Source organism: Falco peregrinus, chromosome 18 (assembly GCF_023634155.1).
Source record: "Falco peregrinus isolate bFalPer1 chromosome 18, bFalPer1.pri, whole genome shotgun sequence".
Classification (NCBI taxonomy): Eukaryota; Metazoa; Chordata; class Aves; order Falconiformes; family Falconidae; genus Falco; species Falco peregrinus.
Window position 1 is genome coordinate 1319342 of NC_073738.1, and position 19761 is coordinate 1339102.

Here is a 19761-nt window from a genome sequence, read left to right on the forward strand (position 1 = left end):
GTGGGTATGACATTTAGATGTCAAATGGATAGGGTTTTATCTAGAAGTTAGATCGTAAAAATCGCCCAGACCTCAGACAGATACCCCTCACTGGCTCTCAAAAGTCACGTGAGGTCCATAAAGTTAGTTTTATGGTTTTGGGGAGTGACAATGTACAATATATTTCACATTCTCTAGAATGTTAAGTGACACTTTAACTGCTTGGTTTGGCTTGTAAGGGGCAGCAATGGGTGAGCACTTTTCCAGATGAGATAAACGTTGCAATTGCAGGGAACATGTTTTGCGGGTCCAGTTCTCAGCCCAGAGAGCCAGTAGACTGGAGTGCTGAAAGTAAGTTCTTCTGAAATATTATCTGCTTAAACTATTTTAAAGGGTTGATATGGCTGAAGGCTGAGCGGGGAGGAAAGAGGGTCTGTCTCTCTTTCAGAGCTGTATTTCTCACTTTTAGAAGGTCCTAATCCTTATCCTCCCGAGAGCTGGAATTGCATTACATTCCCATCACAGCTTCGAGGCCCGCAAGTAAACTTTGTGCAAGCGGGAGAAATAGAAAATCTGTAAAGATTTGCATCGCAAAGCAAACTCCATCCTGTCTTTGCCGGGGGACATGTGTAGTTCAGGCAAAGTTTGGGTTTGTCCTTCGCCGTCTAAAAGGCTCTCGCTGGTTTACTGGAGGTGCTTCGGTGTGGTTTGTTTGTACTGCTAGCAAACAGCCACAGATCTGGCCTGTGCCTTTGCATTTCAATTAGCTATATTCTGTCTGTGCTCTTCAGGTTGTTAACACCTTTTCATTTTAATAATTTTCGCCTGCTTGCCAAAGAAGTACGTGTGGTTTTTTTTCCTTTCCCCGTTCGGCCTGTGTAGGACACCGGTTTTTTTTCCCCAGGGCTTTTTTTTTTTTTCCCTTCCATTTTTTTCCTTCTTTTTTTTTTTTCTCTTGGGTTTCGTTTTTTCCCCCAATAATAGAAACGAGTGTCTTCATATTTCCGTAGTTCTTTTCTACCATATGGAGACACTGAATGACCGCTGTTATGTCTCCAGCCTGTCTTGAAGTGCTACAGAAAAATAATCAGAGAGGCTGCAGTTTGCATACGGACCCTCCAATCTGATTGAACCCACCGGTATCTCACAGATTTCCTCGCTCCTCCAAGGGTGACATCTTTCTGGAAAAGGCAGGCAGCAGCCTTTTTCTTTGGGAAAATAAACAAGTTAGCGGGGAAGGGCAGGAGAGTGAGCCTGCCATGGCTGGGGCTGCAGCCCCCCGCTCGGGGTGGGGCGGGCAGGTGTCCCCGTCCGGAGGCTCTGGCTCCGCGGCCGCGCAGATAGAGCAAAATAGGGCGAAATAATGCAGATATAACAACATAGAGGGGGGGAAAAACCCAAACTCCAGCGTTGGAGAGGCTGCTTCTTTTTTGAAAGTCAACTCGCCACATCTGCAGGAGAGGTGGGGGGGACACTTTGTCTACACCTGAACCAACTCACATCCATTCCCTGCCTCCTCCTCGCTCCTTCAATAATAATAATAATAATAATAATTTTAAAAGTTCAAAGCGGAGGTACTGGGGAGGGGGGGGAGAGGGGGCGGAATGGGGGTTTTCTAGAATTTGGAGCAGTCACAAGCTTCTTCTATCCCCCCCCCCCCCCTTTTTTTTTTTTACGGTAAGACAACATTTGGTGGACACATGTCCGTCTCCTTTACACAAAGCAGAATGTCCCCCTTTAGCACACTTTGGAGATTGCTTTTCTTCCTTGGGCTGTTTTTCCTGTCCTGCTCCATGTATCTCCTAATATCTTTGCTATCATCTGAACTTCTGGCTTCTCGCCGAGCAGTCAGAGGGTGGCCAGTGCAATCCTGGAAAACCTCTGCTCTGCAAACCTGTAAACACAAACGCTAAAGCTGGGAATTCAAGGCACAGGGAGCCTTTCCCATCCAGCAGGCTGGGTTTGTGCTGACCAGCCTCTCCCTAAGCTCTGTGCAAGCTGCACGCCTGCTTTGCAGTTGATAATAAAGATATTTTATGTGATCTTGAAAGGCTTCAGTGGTGTATGGTCTGTAAAGGTGAATTTAGCCGCAGAAACACGACAGGCTGCAGGCGGTTTGTCTACAGGGGGTTAGAAACGCTTGGAAAAGAGGGGATGTGGGGAGAGGTGTGCGATCGTGCTGGGGTCAGTCCAAGTGATGGCCTGCTAATTCTTTGCCCTTCTGATCTGTACTGGTGACTGGAAATAATTTCTCCTCATTCAAACGATAGCGAGCGATTTAGGCAAGAAAAGTGACACCCCTGCGCCTTAATGTATGTTTGAAAATGTAACCGTACGTTCAATGCACGCATCTACCCACAGACACCGTGTTTCCAAAATATGTCCATCCCGCCGTGTATCCAAAGACCTACCCATTCACCCACCTCTTCCCTATCCATCATCTGCATCACTGTCCCATCCCCACCTCCCCACTCAGAGGTATTAATTTTTTATATAATCCCAGGCAAACTTTCCTTCCAAATCCACTCCGAGCACAGGAGACACAGGAATTTTTTTCTTGAGTACCATAATTTCTAATCGCTTGGTGTACCCAACGTGCTATTTCGGGGAGGGGGAGGGGGGGAGCAGACCCAGAAAGCCAGACCAAGGGGAATTTGCCATGCAGTTTAGCTCCAGGACTTTGCAGAAAGCAGGAGATGCCTGCATGGGTGACAACAGGTAACAACCCTGTGCCGCTCCCTTGATTTGAGCATCCTTGGCACAGAGATGGCACCGGGCCTGTGCTGCAGCAAAGGACCAGGGGCTGGATTCTGTTGCTGGCATAATAACATCATCCATCCCTCTCCTTTCCATTACTCACATGAAAACCTGTCCTCTCTGTCCACGAGATCTGCTTTCTACCTGCAGCCTGTAGCACGGTTTTTTGGTCTGGATATTTTTTTATTTTTAAACAAGTTGGATTTGGAAGGGTTTATCTGGGGATTATTTTTTTTTCCCCCTGTACATGGGGAGTGTTAACCTCCAGCTTCCTGTAAGGCATGAGGAGGTATCATTGTCTACCATTTTATAGCCTGGAAGGGGTCACAGGCTTAACACAGGCTCCCCCCCACCATCCTTTAAAGAAAAGGAAAAAAAATCTCCCTGTTGCTGGTGAAAAGGAAGCATAAGGAGAGTAAACAGGAAAACGGGGCTCTGACCGTGCAGGTAGGCGGGGATTTTTCCTTTGCATTTTTCATCGTTTCTCTCACTTTAATGGCATATCAGACACGGGACAATTAGTTCTTCTGTAGCTGTGGAAGACAGAATAAATATGAAACGCTTTAATATCGGGTCTAAGAATACGGAGAATCTAGGGACATGATTAGAAGGAAAATCTTGCTTAAACCTGTAGTTGTGCAGGACCTTTATGCCATGACTCTGGGTACGAATGCGGAAACCCTATGATTTAAGGACACCCCAAACAGAGGTCCGGTCATGGCCTCGTGGGTGGGAGCTGTTTGCCCCAAATGTGCAAAGTCTACCACAGCCCAGGGGAGCGCCCCGTGAGCTCACCTGGCTCACAGCACCTCTCGCTTACTAAAACTGGGTGCCACCATGTCTACTTGTGCCTTTTTTTGCCCCCAGTCCTTTCTCTTTAGCCTCTCCCCATCCCTGAAGGGTTTCCTATTCGTTTAGTAAACAGTGTATAAACCTCATGGTACTTTGAAGGGAACCCCCCCACCAAAACCCCAAAGCAGTTATTTCTCACCCAAGAGCCAGCCCAGGCTCGACAGCCTGGAAAAGCCGAGCTGAGCATCTGTATTAATTACAGCTGCCTTCAAGCTGCCTTTTGGGGCATCTCCCCAGGGCCCTGTGCCAGGGTGGGCGCAGGACCCCCATGGCCACGCTGCTGCTGGAGGGCGGAAAAAAGTAGAAATTTCACCCGTAAAATACTCCATTCGGTTTCCAGGTTCGTTTAGGCAAGAAGTGGGGGGGTGCAAGCAGGGGGGACGACACCACATTTGTGAGGGGCACAGAGAGGTTTGGGAAGCGCTTCAATGCAAAAGGCAGCTCGATGTTGTGATGCTGTTGTCAGGCCATTTTGGATGTCATGGGTTTATTTATTTATTTTAATTTTTTTTAAGCGTTTATGCATTTTAGACCTTCTTTCCTCACCGGGTACGGCGCAACACAAAATAAAATTTCCTTCCACCCAGGTTTTAAAAACTCAACCAAGGAAGCAAGCAGGGCAAACTAAAAACAAAACCAAAACCAAAGAACCCCACCAAAAACAAACTTCGCCAAGGTAACCTAGTTACAGATGCGTATGATGTCTTATTTTATTCAACAAAAAGTGATTAAAATCTGTTAAAGGATTTAATTAAGAGAATTAAATGAAAAGGAAAGGGGCACAAATGAGTTGGAAAAAAGCGAAGCTATTCTAAACGATTAAATCGCCATTTTAACAGTATAATGGGGTTTGCATACTGAAAAGAGAAATCAGAGCTCATATCTCATCAATAATTCATAGGCAAGAGGGATCATTCCGAGGTCAGCAGACTTGTACAGCCCGGCTCCTCTCTCGGAGGAGAGGGTGAGCATCGTATCCCAACACAACACGGACCCCGGGGGCTGCCGGGTCACCTTTTTAAGGAAAACATAAGCTCCAGGGTGGGGTTTTTTTTCCTCCTTTCTTTTTTTATTTTCTTGGGTTTTTTGTTTTTTTTTTTAATTTACCAAGTCCCACTGCCTGGGTGTGTTGGTGACTGGCAGTAAGAGAGGGGGGAGGGTTGGAGAAGGACTGGATGTGGTTCATATTGCTCCAGTACAGACATACCAACAATGTGGTAATTATGCTTTTCAGAAGCCAAAGGGATCTCCTTTTTTTTCTCTCTCTTTTTTTTTTTTTCTTCTGGACACAACACTGAAGGTTGGGAGGGTGTGGGTCCTTATCTGCCTTGGCGGGGATGGGCTGGCGGCAGGGACTAGAAATTGCACTGCTCGGGCTGTAATTCTTGCATTTCATTCTATTTAGAGGAAGACTCCGATTATTCACCTATTTCTTTGCAACAGTCCTGTAAATTACTCCAGCCCACCCCCCCACTCCGACCTCCCCAAGCAGGGAAAGCTTTCCAAGGAAACCAGCCCCTTCTCTCCAGCTCCTCTTCCCAAACCCTTTTCCCTCCCCCACAGCTGAATTTCAGGCTGAGAATTGGCTGTCCCCTTCCCCCAGCCCCAACCCCCCCCCCTTTTTTTTTTTTTTTTTTTTTTTTTTTAATTACACGTCCGACCTGAAGGGAACGAGCTGACGAGATTATTTAAAATCTTCTGGATAAAGGTCCCTCCTCAATTAGGGAACCCGAAAAGGACTTTGATGAGTTTGGCTCCTCCTCCGGGGTCTCTTTCCAGTCCTAGAATGGATTTAAGAATGAATTTTTCTTCCAGAGCCTGGCTGTTGGGTGTCTGAGCTGATTTTTCCCCATTCTTTCCTCTGCTGATGTTAAATAAATGATATTTGGAAGGAGGTTGATAACTTAACTCGAGAGGTGTCCACCCGGCACAGTTTTTCCGTGTTCTGTTACCCTAAATAGCTTTGAAAAGAAACTATTTTGACAGCGAGCGTTGAAAGAATAAGACTAGTACGAGGTTTCCCCCCCCCCTTTGATTTATCTCTTTTTAACATGTGTATGTATGTGTATGTATATCTACGCGTGTATATATCCCTCCTTCAAGTCAAAACAAATTACAGCGCTGGGATTTGGTGTAAAGGCGTTTGTTTGGTGGCGGAGTGGGGCTCTGGTCGTGCGGGGGGACTGTGCAAAGGCGGGGGGAGATAAAAAAAACTTTGGGATGGAGCGGGGGGAACAGGCGACCCCGGGCAGGGCACCGGCGCGGCCGCCTCGCCTGTAACGTCCCCGAGCAGCCAGCAGAGCCCGCCTCAGACCAAGTTCACTGCCAGCAGGGCCGGGCCGAGCCGAGCCGGGCCGGGCTGGAGCGGCACCGGCCGCCCGCAGCCTCCCCCAAGGCTCCGGCTCCCCCCGGGCGGTCGCGGGTGCGCCCCGCCGAGTCCCCGGTGCGCCCAGGCCCCCCCATGGCACACCTTCCCCAGCACCCCCCGAAAACAAAATAAAAATCAGAGCAGGCTAATTACCGCAGACAACAACTCACCTAGGTTAAAAGCTCAAACAAAAGATAAATAACCCAACGCAGCTGTGGTGTAAGGGATTATTTTTTCCTCCTGTTCTTTTAAATATAAAAGGGGCAGGGGGAGCAACAGGGAGGGAATAAAAAAATCTGCTAAGACAGCAATGGGTGATCTGGAGATAAACATCTCGTGTTTGCAAAGCTCTGATATTTTTGTTCTCCCCTGGGGAAAAAAATCACTAAGAAATGTCCAGGGGTTTTTTTCCTCCCCTTTTCTTTTTAAAGTAAAATAAATAAAATAGGGAAAATCAGCTCCGCATTAGTTTCTAGAGACGTAGACTGTAACTCTGGTCTTGGGGGGCTTGTTAGTACAGCATTATAGCTCGAGGGGTCAAAAAGTTGAGGGTCAAAAAGTTTACGCTGTGCGTGACTCAGTCTTGTGTATAACCCTGATAGACTGATGTCAGTGTGAAAAAAAAAAGGGAGAGAGAGAAAGAAAGCGGGGAGGGGGGCGAGGTGGGAGGAAGAGTCTCTGGTTGTGGGCAGAGATGGGAGAAGATGATAGCGAGGTGGGAGCGACCTTCAGCCGCGAACGGGGGGGCGGGGGCGGGCTGCAGGATTTGGGGTGGGATGTCGGTAGAAAATAAGGTAGATTGATTTGGGTCTCCCGTGAGGAAACGCCAAGCGACTTCTTAGTATTTTTCTAAGATAACCCCTGAAACGCTATTTGGAGTCGAATTAACAGAATATAAGGGAAATGCATTTATTAAATCCAATTACGTGGAGGTCCCTCTAGGATATTAACGCTAGCAGTTAAAAAATAATTTTCATTCCAGCGTCAATTTTGTTTTGGATAGGGTTTAAATTATACCGAGAAAAAAAAAAATTCTGACATGGTTGGTGAGAATGCGTTCTAACATCTTTACTTGGAAACACTTCCCAAATCCTTGGAGAGGTGCCTGTCTCCCCCCCGCCCTCCCCCCCCCGGGCGCCGCAGCCCCAGCGCCAAATATTTTTTAATCGGCATGAGTGCAAATCCTTACCCAAAACCCCTGGAAGAATCACACGAAATAACGTCCCTGATTTACTGCGGGCGTTTCTACCTTAATCGTAGGAAATCTCGAATAATGATATATAGGCAAAATCAATGGGCTGATGGCTTTAAAAATTTCAGTGTATGTATTTAAAGGCGCTTTTAAGTGCCCGTTTCGTCGCTGGGTCCGGTTAAAGTAGCTAATTTTGTTTTGCAGCACGCTTTCCGTCGGAATTTGAATGAAATGTTTTATATTTCTTCCTTGAAATGTGACTCCACTCTGGGCATTGCAACAGTTTAATGAACTGATATAATAAATATTTCCCTTGGCATTTCAAAGTTATTTCTACACTGCCAGACTTTGAACCCTCCAAACTCTAAATATTATTTGCACTGGGACTGGGGAAGATCTTTTCAATCGCTCCTTAAGCAAACAGTCCGTAGCAAGGCAAACTCTTCTGAAAAAAAAAAAAAAAGGGGGGGGGGAAAGCCCTGCAAATTTGCTCCCCCCGCCTCCCCTTCGGCTTTCAAATATTTTCAGTGACTAAATACTTATAACAAGGGTCATTTTTCTTGGAAGAGAAAGAGAGAATATTAGAGCCCTGGGAAAGGCATTCTGGAAAATCCATTTGCTTTCCCGATGCGGATATATTCATGGAGTAGGTGAAATTCAAGAGAACGTAAAGCGTTTTGTTTCGTGTGATAAGGCTCGGGTTTAATTAATTGCCATGAATTTGCTTGGTATTTATAAAAATCACTATATAAGGGCTACCGTTTAGTTGTAACTTGGGTGATCCTCTCTTCGCCCTTGTAATTACTGTACTTATCTCTCTAGAACAGTCATTTCTACTCCAGGTTTATAGAACAGGTAATGGATAATAAAGGCCATTTGTTTTCGGGATATTAAAACAAGCAGGTATAATTTCACGGCAATAAAAAAAAGAAACCACCTCCCAACTTTCCTTATAATATTCACTCCTACATCATAACGTTTAACTTTCAATTTAGGGACGCGAGGCTGCGCGTGCATTTGAAGTGAGTTCATTTGGAGAGATGTAAGGAAGGAGGGAGGGAGGGAGGGGGGAGAGAAGGAGGAAATTAAAGGTATCATTTTCAAGGGTATTTCTAATTTATCTCCCTTGCTCGGGACGGACTCGGCTTGGCCCCGGGGTGAGGGTCTCCTGAGTCCCGGCCAGGCGCTGCAAACACGATTCATGGGGGGGTTCCTTCTATTCTGGGGTGTTTTTTTCCCCTACCGGACAATGAAATGAGCTTTTAAATCCCGATCTACTTTCTAAATGACCTCTTATCGCGGGGAGAAACGCGGTGTTGGAGCTGGCGGTGTAAACGCGGAGATAACGGCTGGATCTCCGCAGCCCCCGGCAGGGATGCTCCGCTCCCCGCCCCCCGCGCCGGCGCCCCCTCGCTTGCTGCTTCACCAGCTTGAGGTGAAAATATGATTTATTTTTTTCATTAGAAATGAAAAGGATACACAAGGCTGGCTGGGAAACCACGCAAGGTTTAAATCTTCGTTTCCCTGTTGCAAAACAGGTGTGGGCTGATTTCCACCTAACCCCGCCGCCACCCTTCGCGCATTTACACAGCTCACGGCGCCGGCTCCTCCTTACCAAAAGTTCTGCCCTAAAGAAGCACCTCAGACCTCTAGCGCTCCCCGTTTTCCAGGGGTGATTTGGGGGGTGTTGGTGTCCCAGTTTAATACACACCCCCAAAAGGTTTGCGCTTCCGAAAGGAGGGGGGGAGGAAATTAAATTAAGACATCCCCATCCTCATTGCTGTCAGATTGGAGAATGTGATCTCCGGGGGAATATAACCGGGGGTCAAAAAATAAATAATAACAAAAAAATCAAACAAAACAAAACGCCTTGAAAATGAAGCGCGGAGCGGCGCGGAGGGAGCGCGGCGCGGGGTGAACCGCGGGTCAGCGCGGCTCTCGGCGGCCGCCGCGCTGCGGACACGCCTCGCTGTTTAACAAAGACTGACAAACTATGAGATTAATACCAAAACTTGCGGGTTTCCCACCCCAAAATGCTCAGAGGGCCTCCTGGCGCTGCCAGGAGCAGTTCCGCTCGCCTTTAAGGACAATAGTGGTTTATACTGGGGGAGTGGGGGGAGGGGGCACCACCAAACCCCACCAAAAAAAAAAAAAAAAAAAAGGAAGAAGAAGAAGGAGAGAGAGAAATTAGTGTTCTTATCGAGAAATAATCTCAATGAAAAAGCAACACGGGGAGAGAGAGAGGAGAACAGCCAGGCTGGGTTGGGGGAGGGGGTGGCGGGGGGGGTAGGGGGTGATAAGGGGGTTTCTATAGGATTCCGCCTGCAAAACCTTACCAAGTTTTGAGGGAGCATCCTAAACCCCTCGGGGATTACTCCAGGAAAGGACCCACGTTTTGCCAAGGTAGGTACCGCTGCCGGCGTTACACCTGGGCTGGGGAGGACACCCCGCCTAGTGCCCCCCCCTTTTTGGGGTGACCAGAGAGGAGCTCAGCAGCAGGAGCCGGTTCAGAGCCCCCCTGCGCTGGCAGGTGCCTTTGAGAGGTTTTTGGAGAGGGTTGGGGGCTCCCCCGGCTGCCCCATGGAGGGGGGGGGGGGACAAGCCGGGGGTCTGGGGAGATCCCCTGCCCTCCCCGACTGAGGTGGCTTTGAAATGGAAAAGAGCTCGAGTGGAATTTGCTGGGGGAAACTTCCGCGGCGTGGGGCGGTTTCCCAGCGAAAGGTGTGCGGGGAGGGGGGGGGCAGCAAGGGGCTGCCTTCAATTTGGGACCAGAGGCGGCGAAGGGGGGATCTCCTGGAGGTGTGGTGGGGGGGAACATTGCTGGTAAACGCTAGGGGTGCTGGTTTGCTGGCCCCAAAACCCCCTGTGTCACTGGGAAGGGAAATTAAACCCGGGGTTTCTTGATTTTTTTTTTTAAGGGATGTGGAGGGGGGTTAAAAATACAGAATAGGCCTAGTTATTTCTGTTCAGGGTCCTCTCCTCTGTTAGGAGATCACTACGATACCGGCTGCGGAGAAATACAATAAAATAAATCAGAGAGAGGATTGGAAAGGAGGAATAAAATTTAAGAGAGGAGGGAAAAAAAAAAAAAGGAGCTCTAATGGGATTGGTTCTGTAGAATTATTTTATGGCATCCATCTACACGTTGTACAAGCAGATTTGATTTGGCTTCTTACTTTTATGGCAGGTTTTAGAGGGGAAGGTAAATTTTAGCGTTGCCGCCTGCTCCCCAGCAAAGCGGAGGTGCCGGTTCCTGGAGGTGGGAGATGCAGGAGGCGCCTTAGCTTTGCTTTGCGGCTTTTGCTGGAAAACTGGGGTTTGCTCAGGCGTGTGCAATGGTCCGGGGGCTGTCCTAGGTGCATTTGGGCTTATTCTGAAAATATGTCTTCGTTTCTGTTTTTCTGTTTCTGGGAGTTACACGTTTTCTCAGGAAACCCGACTATTCACCTTAAAATACCTGAAAACTCTCGGGCCATCGTGTGTCCGGGAAAACTGGGACGTTCAGTCTTGGCCACGACTGGTTTGTGTTAGGAAAATTGCAGGAGTTTGTGCAATATATTTAAAATATTTGTCAGGAATTTTCATGTAGGGAAAATGCAGTTTTCTTTGATAGCCTCTCCACCGTGGCATTTAAATGCAATTAATTCGGGAGATACTTGACCAAAAAAATGTTCTGCCTTTTGAAATACAAAAAAAAGGGGGGGGGGGGCGGAAGAAAAAAGGAGTGGGGGAGGATGCTGCTATACTTTTAATCTCTTGGGCAACTGTAATTTTAAACGAAATCTCAACATGATGCTACCCTCATTAGTTCCGAATGAAGGTTCATTACCTAGACAGTATGAATATTTTATTGCTTTATATCCCTTTTTCGGAAATGAAACGCCTTTGATCTTTTTCTCGGGTTGTAAAAAGAATTGCCTGTCATTAAAAAAAAAACCTGTCGTCCCATCTGCCTTTACATTCTGTATTTCTTTTCATCTGTTTCTTTCTTTCTTTCTTTCTTTCTTTCTTTTTTTATTTTATAATTTATCCGCACACGCACGTATAAACCCAAACCTTGGTTGACCTCCAAGAACGAAAAATGGATGAAATCTTTGCGCTGCGTATCAGAAAATAATTTCGGGGGTTTCAGGCTGGAGGGGGACGGAGCTATGGCATTTTGCTCTTAGCTGACGATTATTTGGATTCGAGACTCGTTGTGCGCCTATACTTATATATTCACTCTAAGGGCTGATTATTTTTAGCACAGCTGAAAACTAATGTATAGGGTATGGAGGAGAGGGTAGAAAAGTGCAAGTGTTTCTATCCTAGTACCAGCTATTCTATTCGGAAACTGAGTTGGTGTTTTCATTAATCGTCTTTCCTCTGAAGAGTGGATATTTTAACCGTCTTTACCTATGGATTAATTCTTAATCTCTCGAGTCACAAAACTTTACCCCCCTGCCCCAGAAGATAATTATGGCGGTAGGCGAAGATCTCTGACCGAGGAGGATGCATCTGTCTTCTATATGTACCCTGTAGATCCGAATTTGTGTAAAGGAAGTTGGGTCACAAATTCGTATCTAGGGGAATATGTAGTTGACACAAACACTACAGGTCACAAACCCAGAAGGCATTACCCCCCTTCCCCACCCCACCCCCACCCCCCAAAAAAAAAAAAAAAAAAAAAGCAGCCACCCACATCTCCAGAACCCGAAATAAAAGGGTGAAAACAAGGGCTTAACCAGAAACCCGGTTTATAGCTGAAAAGAAATACTTTGGATTTGACCTTAGCTCAACTCCAGCGCTCCTGCGATAAACTTTATCATCACTTGGAGATAAAATCTGAGCTGCAAAGGAGGGGAGTGGGGGACAGGGGCGTTATTACTGCGATTTGAGAGCCAGGATCCCACTGTTGCGTTAGTTTGTGTAATCTCAGCACTGACACCGAAAAAACCACCCTTGCTTTCTGTCCTGCCGCCGGTGGGGAGCTTATTGCGCGTTTCGGGTCTAAGGACGAATTTGAGGGGCTGGGGGCGGCTTTTGCGAGGCAGCTGCATCGCGCTGGCTTTTAAAGCGTCTTTATTACGAGAAGGGCGAGGCGAAGCTGCGTTAGGACTTGGGCTAATTCGCTTTTGTAATTGTTCATCAAGTCCTTGATTTCTTGCTTGGAGGACGGGCTCCTTTTTCCATCGGTGCGTGGGAAAACAGTCAATCTCAGAGCCCGGCTAAATGTGATTTAGGAGACCGGGTACCCCGAATTAGCTGATGAATTTCTTATCGATCCCAAACAAGCCTTATTCATCTCTGCCAGGCTCGGGGCGCAATGTCCCTTCCCGCATCACCTTAGCAGGGAATGAGATGCGACCACCACCCGAAGGGACCGCCATGGATCATGCGCCGGGGCAGCCGCTCCCAGCCGCAGCCGCGCACCCCCCGAAAAAGCATTTTTACCCTCTATTTTAATTTTTTCGGGGGGTGGGGTAGGGGGTGCATTTTTATTTTTCCCACCTCCTCTGCGCCGTTGCCCCCCGCCCCGAGGCAGGACACACCCCCGAGGGGTGTGAGCCGGGGGGGGCCGGTTCCCGCCCGCGGGCGCTGCGCAGCCCGGGCCGGGGGCCGGGGGCCGGGGGGAGCGGGCGCCCCCGGCCGCCTCCCCGGGGACGCGGGGCCCGGAGCGCTCGCGCTGGGCTCGGTTCCTTATCCGGGGACCGCGGGGCACGCGCCATTGGCCCGCGCTGTCACATGGACTCCAACTTTGTTCACTTGACAGTAAGTAGGAGGGTTTCACGAAACAGGAAAACGAGTAAAGGGGGGGGACAGGAATAAATTTTAGGAGATATATATATTTTTTTTTCCGTGTGTGCAATTCTAAGAAATTAATGGCCATGAGCTCGTTTTTGATCAACTCCAACTATGTGGACCCCAAGTTCCCACCCTGTGAAGAGTATTCCCACAGCGATTACCTTCCCAATCACTCGCCGGGATATTACGGCAGCCAGAGGCGAGAGGGCACTTTCCAACATGAAGCGATGTACCAGCCGCGGTCAGCCTGCAAGGAGCAGCTCTACCCGTCCTGCCAGAGCTCCGGCCACCCAGCAGCGGTGTTATCCCCCCGGGGTCATGTCCATCCTCCGGCCGGACTGCAGAGCCACCTCTCTGAGCCAAACCATCCCTGCGAGCCGGTCACCCCCAGCCCACCACCCTCCTGCAGCCAAAACTCTCTGAACCAAAGCCCTTCCAATTCCTCTTGCAAAGAGCCGGTAGTTTACCCCTGGATGAAAAAAGTCCATGTAAGCACGGGTAAGTGAACTAAAGTGGCTTTGCTTTATAGTAAGTAGCACCTCAAAGTCTTGTAGAAATCTTATTGCACCAGTTGTAAAATAACCATTCGTGGAGATTTACGATCGCCTGTTTGCAGAGCGGTATAATTACATCCTCCATAAATTTTTATTGCTCTGCTTGGCCATGTGCCTTTGAAGTCTCTGTTACCATCCTCCTCCAATTTCTTGCAGGCTACTTTTTTTATGGCTGTTGAATCTTCATAAGTTAAGTTTTATGTTTTCGTAATTTGTATTTAAGTGGCGGGTTGAGTAAACTTTTACTATTCCCCCCCCCCCCTTTTTTTTAGCGTGATATTTAATAAAAAGGAGTGTCTGTGTTTGCCTGTTTGCATGTGTGTAGGGGGAACTTTAAAGATTTGGGGATAATAGAGCGATGCTCAGTAGAGGTGTGTATATATATGTGTATATGCACACACAGAGGGCATGGAAAACGCGTCTAGGGGACCTTATAAAAACGTTTAGACAGGAATACACGTCAAGCAATGAGGATGGAGGTGGAGATTTGGAGATAGTTTCTGGGTATATTTTTAGAAGGTTGGCGGTGTATTTTTTTGAGTATATCCCCCCACCAAAAGAATGTGTGATGCTTTTTTTGGGGAAAGGACCCATTAAAGGAACAGCTCGGTAATTCTTCTTCTGCTCTTTTTTTTTTTTCCCCTCCATTCCCCCCCCCCCCCCTTTTTTTCTTCTTTTTCCTCCTTTGTGTTTGTTCAGTAAACCCCAATTACTCAGGAGGGGAACCGAAACGCTCCCGCACAGCCTACACCAGGCAGCAAGTCCTGGAGCTGGAGAAGGAATTTCACTATAACCGCTATCTCACCCGGCGGCGCAGGGTCGAGATCGCCCACTCCCTCTGCCTCTCCGAGCGCCAGATCAAAATCTGGTTCCAGAACAGGAGGATGAAATGGAAAAAAGATCACAAGTTACCAAATACCAAGATCAGGTCTAATTCTTCCAGCTCCTCTGCCAGCCTGCAGATCCCACAAGGAGGATCTCAAAACCGATCCCATGGACCAGCCACCAGCCTATAACTATTCCTTGGATGGATGAAGTGTGCGTGTTTGTGGGTGTGAGTTTGTGTGTGTGTAGGGAACACATGATAATTTTTTTTTTAAATGCTCCGAGAAGCGAGGGAAGGAGGGGTGCTCTTTATTTATAGGGGGAACAGAGGGAGACTCAGCTGCAACAAAGCAGAGCTGTGCTGTTGTGCCTCTCTTCCATTAAAAGAAGGCTGTAGATAGTAGTTTTCAGATTTGGCTAAGATGGATCCTTGTTTCATCTTTAATCACGCCAAGCTCTGCCCCATTTGTCATGTTTACTCTCCCGTACAAAGGATGGACCTTATGTCTGCTATTACCTCGACAACCAGCGCTCACTTTAATAAATGAGGCTCAGTTTCTTCAAGACGAACTGGATTTTCTCCCCACCACCCCCACCACCCCCTTTTTCTCTTCTTCCTCTTTTTCTTTTCTCGCCTGCCAGCCACAAATGGAAAGTTTCTATCCCCCCATCCCAAAGATGCGGCGGTTCTAGCACAGCCCTGTGATGGAGAGGAAAAAAAACAAAACAAAAACCACCAAGAAACACAACCAAAATCCCCGCCGGACACAGACCGTGGGGAGCGGGGGGGCTCTCGGACACTGCGTTGGTCGTGCGTGGGAGTGGGAGGTGGGGGCCACCCTGGGGGGGGGGGGGGAAGGAAAATTAGGTCAAGTGGGTGGTGGACAAAGAAAGCAAGAGGATGGAGAGGGATGTAGGACACCCCCCCTTGCCTTTTTTTTCTTTTTTTTTTTTTTTTTTGAGTCCAGCAGGTTAATTGTGAGTCTGGGAAAGGGGGTGTGGGAGGGGAGAGGGGAAAGCAAGGGGTTTAGGTTAGAAACTGTGGCACCTGGATTCACCCCCCCGGCCTAGGGTGAGGGGCAGGGGACGGGGGGAGCTCCTCTCCCGCTGTCTAGCCCAGATTTGTACTGGAAATACGACTTAAGGACGGCGGGGTGAGGGCTCGTCCCTGTCGGGGTGCGCAGGGGTTTGGCGAGGCCCGCTCCGACACCCCGCCCGGCCGCCGCCCCCTCCCTTTGTCCTCCGTGATGTCCAGGATTACCTGTAAATAGCAGAGAAAAGGAACAACAACAACAAAAAAACGCAATTGAAAATAAAAATTTTCATTGTGAATCTGACCCTGTGTGGTTTTTGGTTGGGTTTTTTTTTGGGGGGGAGGGGAGGGGTTGTCTTTTTGTTCGGGTGAGAAATAATATCTATTTTAAAGAAATTAATTAAACAGCACGTTTCTTTTTTACAGGGATTTCTGTTGTCAATGGCACAGCCTCAACTCCCTAATGAAAACAAAAGATGTTTGACTAGGGTATATCAGCCTTAAGTACTGCTAAGCCTTACATATTATGATTTATTTGTTCTAAGCATATATTAATATGCTCTTCCCAAACTGGTCTCAGACAAAACAGAGGTAGTCATTAGCGCTTTGCTTTGCTGTAAGGAATGGATGTAGCGTTCTATTTCTCTAGAGAGACTTCTCGATTAAAAAAAAAAAAAAATCTCCTTCTCCAAGGTAGTTAATGCATTAATGAGTCTAATTTTTGCACAGATGTTTCTCGGTGTTTGCAGGTTTTCTGTGTATTTTTATATTACAAAGGAGCTGGCTCCTGCGATAGCTCATAGCCTGACAAGCAAATAGATAATCAAGAAGACAAATGGCTTCTTTTGTGAGCCGCAGCTCTTGTATTAATTTTCATTTTCTTTCTCATAGAAAGTATCGAAAATACTGTTCAGGACGAAATAACATTCCAGTTCTAAGTTGCAAATAAAAATTATAATAATAATAAAAAAAACACTATTGTGAGCAGTGGGGTCCGCAGGGGGAGGAAGCCTCCCCAGCAGCTGAAGAAAATAATCACTTTCTTATACTTGCTTCTAAAAAGAAAAAAAAAAAAAAAAAAAAAGGCTTTTGCTTATTTTTTCAATGTTCACGGAATTCTCCGAGACCCCCCATCAGGACCGAAATATTCCCCCACATTATTCAGAAACAACGGCAGGGCTTGAAATATTTAAAGCCAGGGTGTGTTTATGTGTTATTCCTTCAGTTGTCGTAGGTCACCGCAAATAAAGTGTCCCCAACTCAAACAAAGGGCCGTTAGATTTTTCTTTCTATTGACATTTTAATACTTTAAAATAATATTAATATAGTCACATGGTACAGATCTGCTACAAGCTCTGGTGTAGACGAAATGGATTTATGGATGTATGTTTGGATAACTAGCGCATTTTTAGAGGTAGCAACTGCAAACCTTCAAAGTTTCCTTTTTTTTTTTTTTTCCCCCGGGGAGGGTGGCAAGGGCTGTATTTTATTGTAATGCCTGAGGCTGGGTTGTTCTGTTGTTGTTGTTGCATTTTATTTTACTGTTTCTCTCTTTGATCTGCTGGAGTTGTAAAGAGGGTGTTATTTTCAAGATAGTGCTTCTAAGAATGGCAAAAAAATAGTTCTTTAAAAAAAAAAAAAAAAGGCATATGCTTCCAGGAATGTGGGGTCTATAGAAGCAAATCAAAGCTGGAAAGTATGAATAGAATAGAAGGGGGAGAAAAGAAGATCTCTATAGGACCTAAAAGTTCACAGCCATTATAAGCAGACAGAAGCCAAGAAAAATGCGAGAATTATACAGAAAATCATTAATCACTTCTTTTCTTTAAATACTTATCCTTTTCCCATTGTTATTCAACAGCATATCTCCGCAGACCGTCTGTTGGGAAAAAAGCACCCGGAGCCCTACAAGAATCTTCAGGGGAAATAATAATATTAATAATAAAATCTGGATCGTAAAGGTGAAAGCTTTATTTTTGGGGGAGAAAAACAAAACCAAACACATTCCCCCCCCAAAGCTACCCCCTCCCCCAGACCTCTCACTTTGGAAGAAACCACCCAAACCATGAGGGCCGTCTCTGGGGCGTTGGAAAAAGGATGTGGGAGCGAACCAGGTAACGGAGCTGCTCTCTTGGCATGCATTTCTGATCGGTTTATTGCCTCCTTTCACGAGGAAGCTGGGGGAAAGCAAAAGAAAAAAGGAGCTAAAAAAAAAAGGGCAGAAAGAAAAACAACACGTGAATTCTTGTGCGGGGTTTTCCTTCTGTTTTCTCGTTTTATTTTGACCGATGTGAGCGAGGGAAGCGGGCAGGGAAAATTTGCAGCGGGTTACTTGTGAGGGGGGGTCCCTCGATCTGGGGCTGTGCGGGTCTGGGGCTCGGTCCTGCGAAGCTTTGCTACGGGACCTCTGGCGGGCCGGCGCGGGGACCCCCGACGGGGAGGTGCGGGGGTACCCTCCTTCCTTCCTCCTTCCCCTTTTTTTTATATATTCTTTTTTTCTTTGTTTTTTAATTTGTTTTTGCGAGCAAGATGCCCCCGCCCGTCACGGGCCGGTTTGGGGAGGGCTTGGCAGGGTCCCAAAAGGGGACAGAGCGCCGGGGTGCGGATGACCCGGGATGAGGATGTCCCGGGGTGCGGGTCACCCGGGATAAGGAAGTCCCGGGGTTTGCGGGTGTCCAAGGGGGTGTATTTGCCCCCGGACTGCCGGTGTCCTGGGAGTGCGGGTGCTCCCGGGGGCCGCTGCCCCGTCCCGGGAGCGGTGGGGGAGCACCGAGGCGAGGAAAAGGGGTGAAAATTGGGGAGACAAAACCCAGCGCTGGCAAGCCCCGATCGGGGGATAGGGTTCACGCAGAGGACACGTTTTCTAGGCGATTAGCTGTGTATTATCGCCGGGGACTGACCTCGCAAACCCCTTGACCTCTCCGAGGCTGGACATTGTGCTCAGCCCGCAGTTCAGCAAAACTTTGCGTCTGCGGGGTCCCGTCGGCCCCGGTCCGCACCGCGGTTTTGGGCCGTGGAAGCGGGGAACCGGCACCGGGAGGGGAAGGGGCGGAGGGGGGGGGGAGGGAAGGAGTGGAAAGGGTCTTAAAAGTGAGTTTATTTCTGATTTCTCACGGTTTAACCGTTCTGTTTGCGAGCCCGGGCCCGGCAGACGCTTTCCCCTCTGATTTCACTTCAAAAGCCCTCGGTGTTTGCTTGTTGCTTCGTTCCTTTGTAAGAAAGGGAGAGAGAAGGAGGGGGGCGCGGGGGGGTCTGCAGCGGGTTGGCTTTGCGGAGCAGACCGGCTGCTGTTTGCTTTACAAAAATAGTTTGGGGAAACCCAACCGCAAGCCCTCAGCGAAGGCGCAAACCTCCAGCCCGGCGCTCCCCTCGCCCTGCGTCTCATCTCGTCTCTTATTTTCAGAAATTCCTTTGTTTCCGAGAGTCCTTCTCCATCCCCTCCGCTCCCTTCGCCCTCCCCCCGCACCTCCTCCCACTTCGCCCCTGCCCACGGCGCTCTCAAAAGCCTCTCTGTGCCCAGCTGCCTGCGCGGAGCGGCGCGGAGCTGCGCGGGGGATCTCAGCGCCAGAGGATCCCCGGGATCCCCGAGCCGGGACCCACCCCCACCCCAGACCCCCAGGCATGGGTCCCGGCCGGGCTGCTGAACCCCTTTGTTACCTCTTGGTCCCAAAATTGGACCAAAAAAGGGTCCTTGTGTGAGAAAAATCGCGTAACCCACCCCCCTGAGACGGAGTTACTAGAGAGAAGGGGTATAGAGGAAGCATAAATAAATAAATATGTATATATACATCTATATGTGCTTGGATATGGGGAGGCTCTGCCCGATATAGGGGGCCTGGGGGGTCGTGCTGCCCCCAGTATAGCGCTGGTCGCTTTAAAGGCGGCTGGGCTCGGCGAGCGGCTTGGGAGTTTCTCAGCCCCGGTGACAGATTTATGATCCGCAATAAGAACGGCGTGTTTAAATCCGTAAATCAATCTCGCTTTCTCACTATATAAACGTTCATTTTATCTTTAGAAAGAAAACGGCTTTGATCACGGCACCTCGGAGGGCGAAGCTGCTGTTTATGGCCGCGTTTCCGACCCTTTGAACTGGGGGCTTAAAAAAAAAAAAATAAATCGAAAAGGGGGCTTCTTTAGCATGAAACAAACCCGAAAATTCCAGTGGAGGCGATGGGGGGGTGGGGGGCGTGGGTATCTGCCCCGTTTACTGCCTGGGATGGCTCAGTTCCGGGTTGGTTTTTTTTTCCGCTTTTGAAAATTTATTTACTCGGCTCCATTCACAGGGACACTTCGGTTTATGACAAGAGAAAAAGAAAAAAAAAAAAAAAAAAAAGAAGTGGTTGTGTGAAGCGAAAGTTGCGGCTTCTGAATTGACCTGAAGTTCCCATAAAAGCCCACCCCCCCGAAGCTTCCTCCC

The 19761-nt window shown here is 48.1% G+C and overlaps 1 protein-coding gene and 1 long non-coding RNA gene across 2 annotated transcripts; both read left to right on the forward strand.

Moving 5' to 3' along the window:
* The first annotated feature begins 200 nt into the window (after positions 1-200).
* Positions 201-17304, forward strand: LOC129782609 (uncharacterized). The gene is made up of 2 exons (XR_008744666.1): positions 201-330; positions 17206-17304. It is a non-coding gene; the product is annotated as an uncharacterized LOC129782609 (long non-coding RNA).
* On the forward strand, positions 12721-15648 carry HOXB4 (homeobox B4). The gene is made up of 3 exons (XM_005236564.3): positions 12721-12899; positions 13004-13430; positions 14186-15648. The coding sequence occupies exons 1-3, from the start codon at positions 12873-12875 to the stop codon at positions 14500-14502; spliced, it is 771 nt and encodes a 256-aa protein (XP_005236621.2). The 5' UTR covers positions 12721-12872; the 3' UTR covers positions 14503-15648.
* Positions 17305-19761: the final 2457 nt, after the last annotated feature.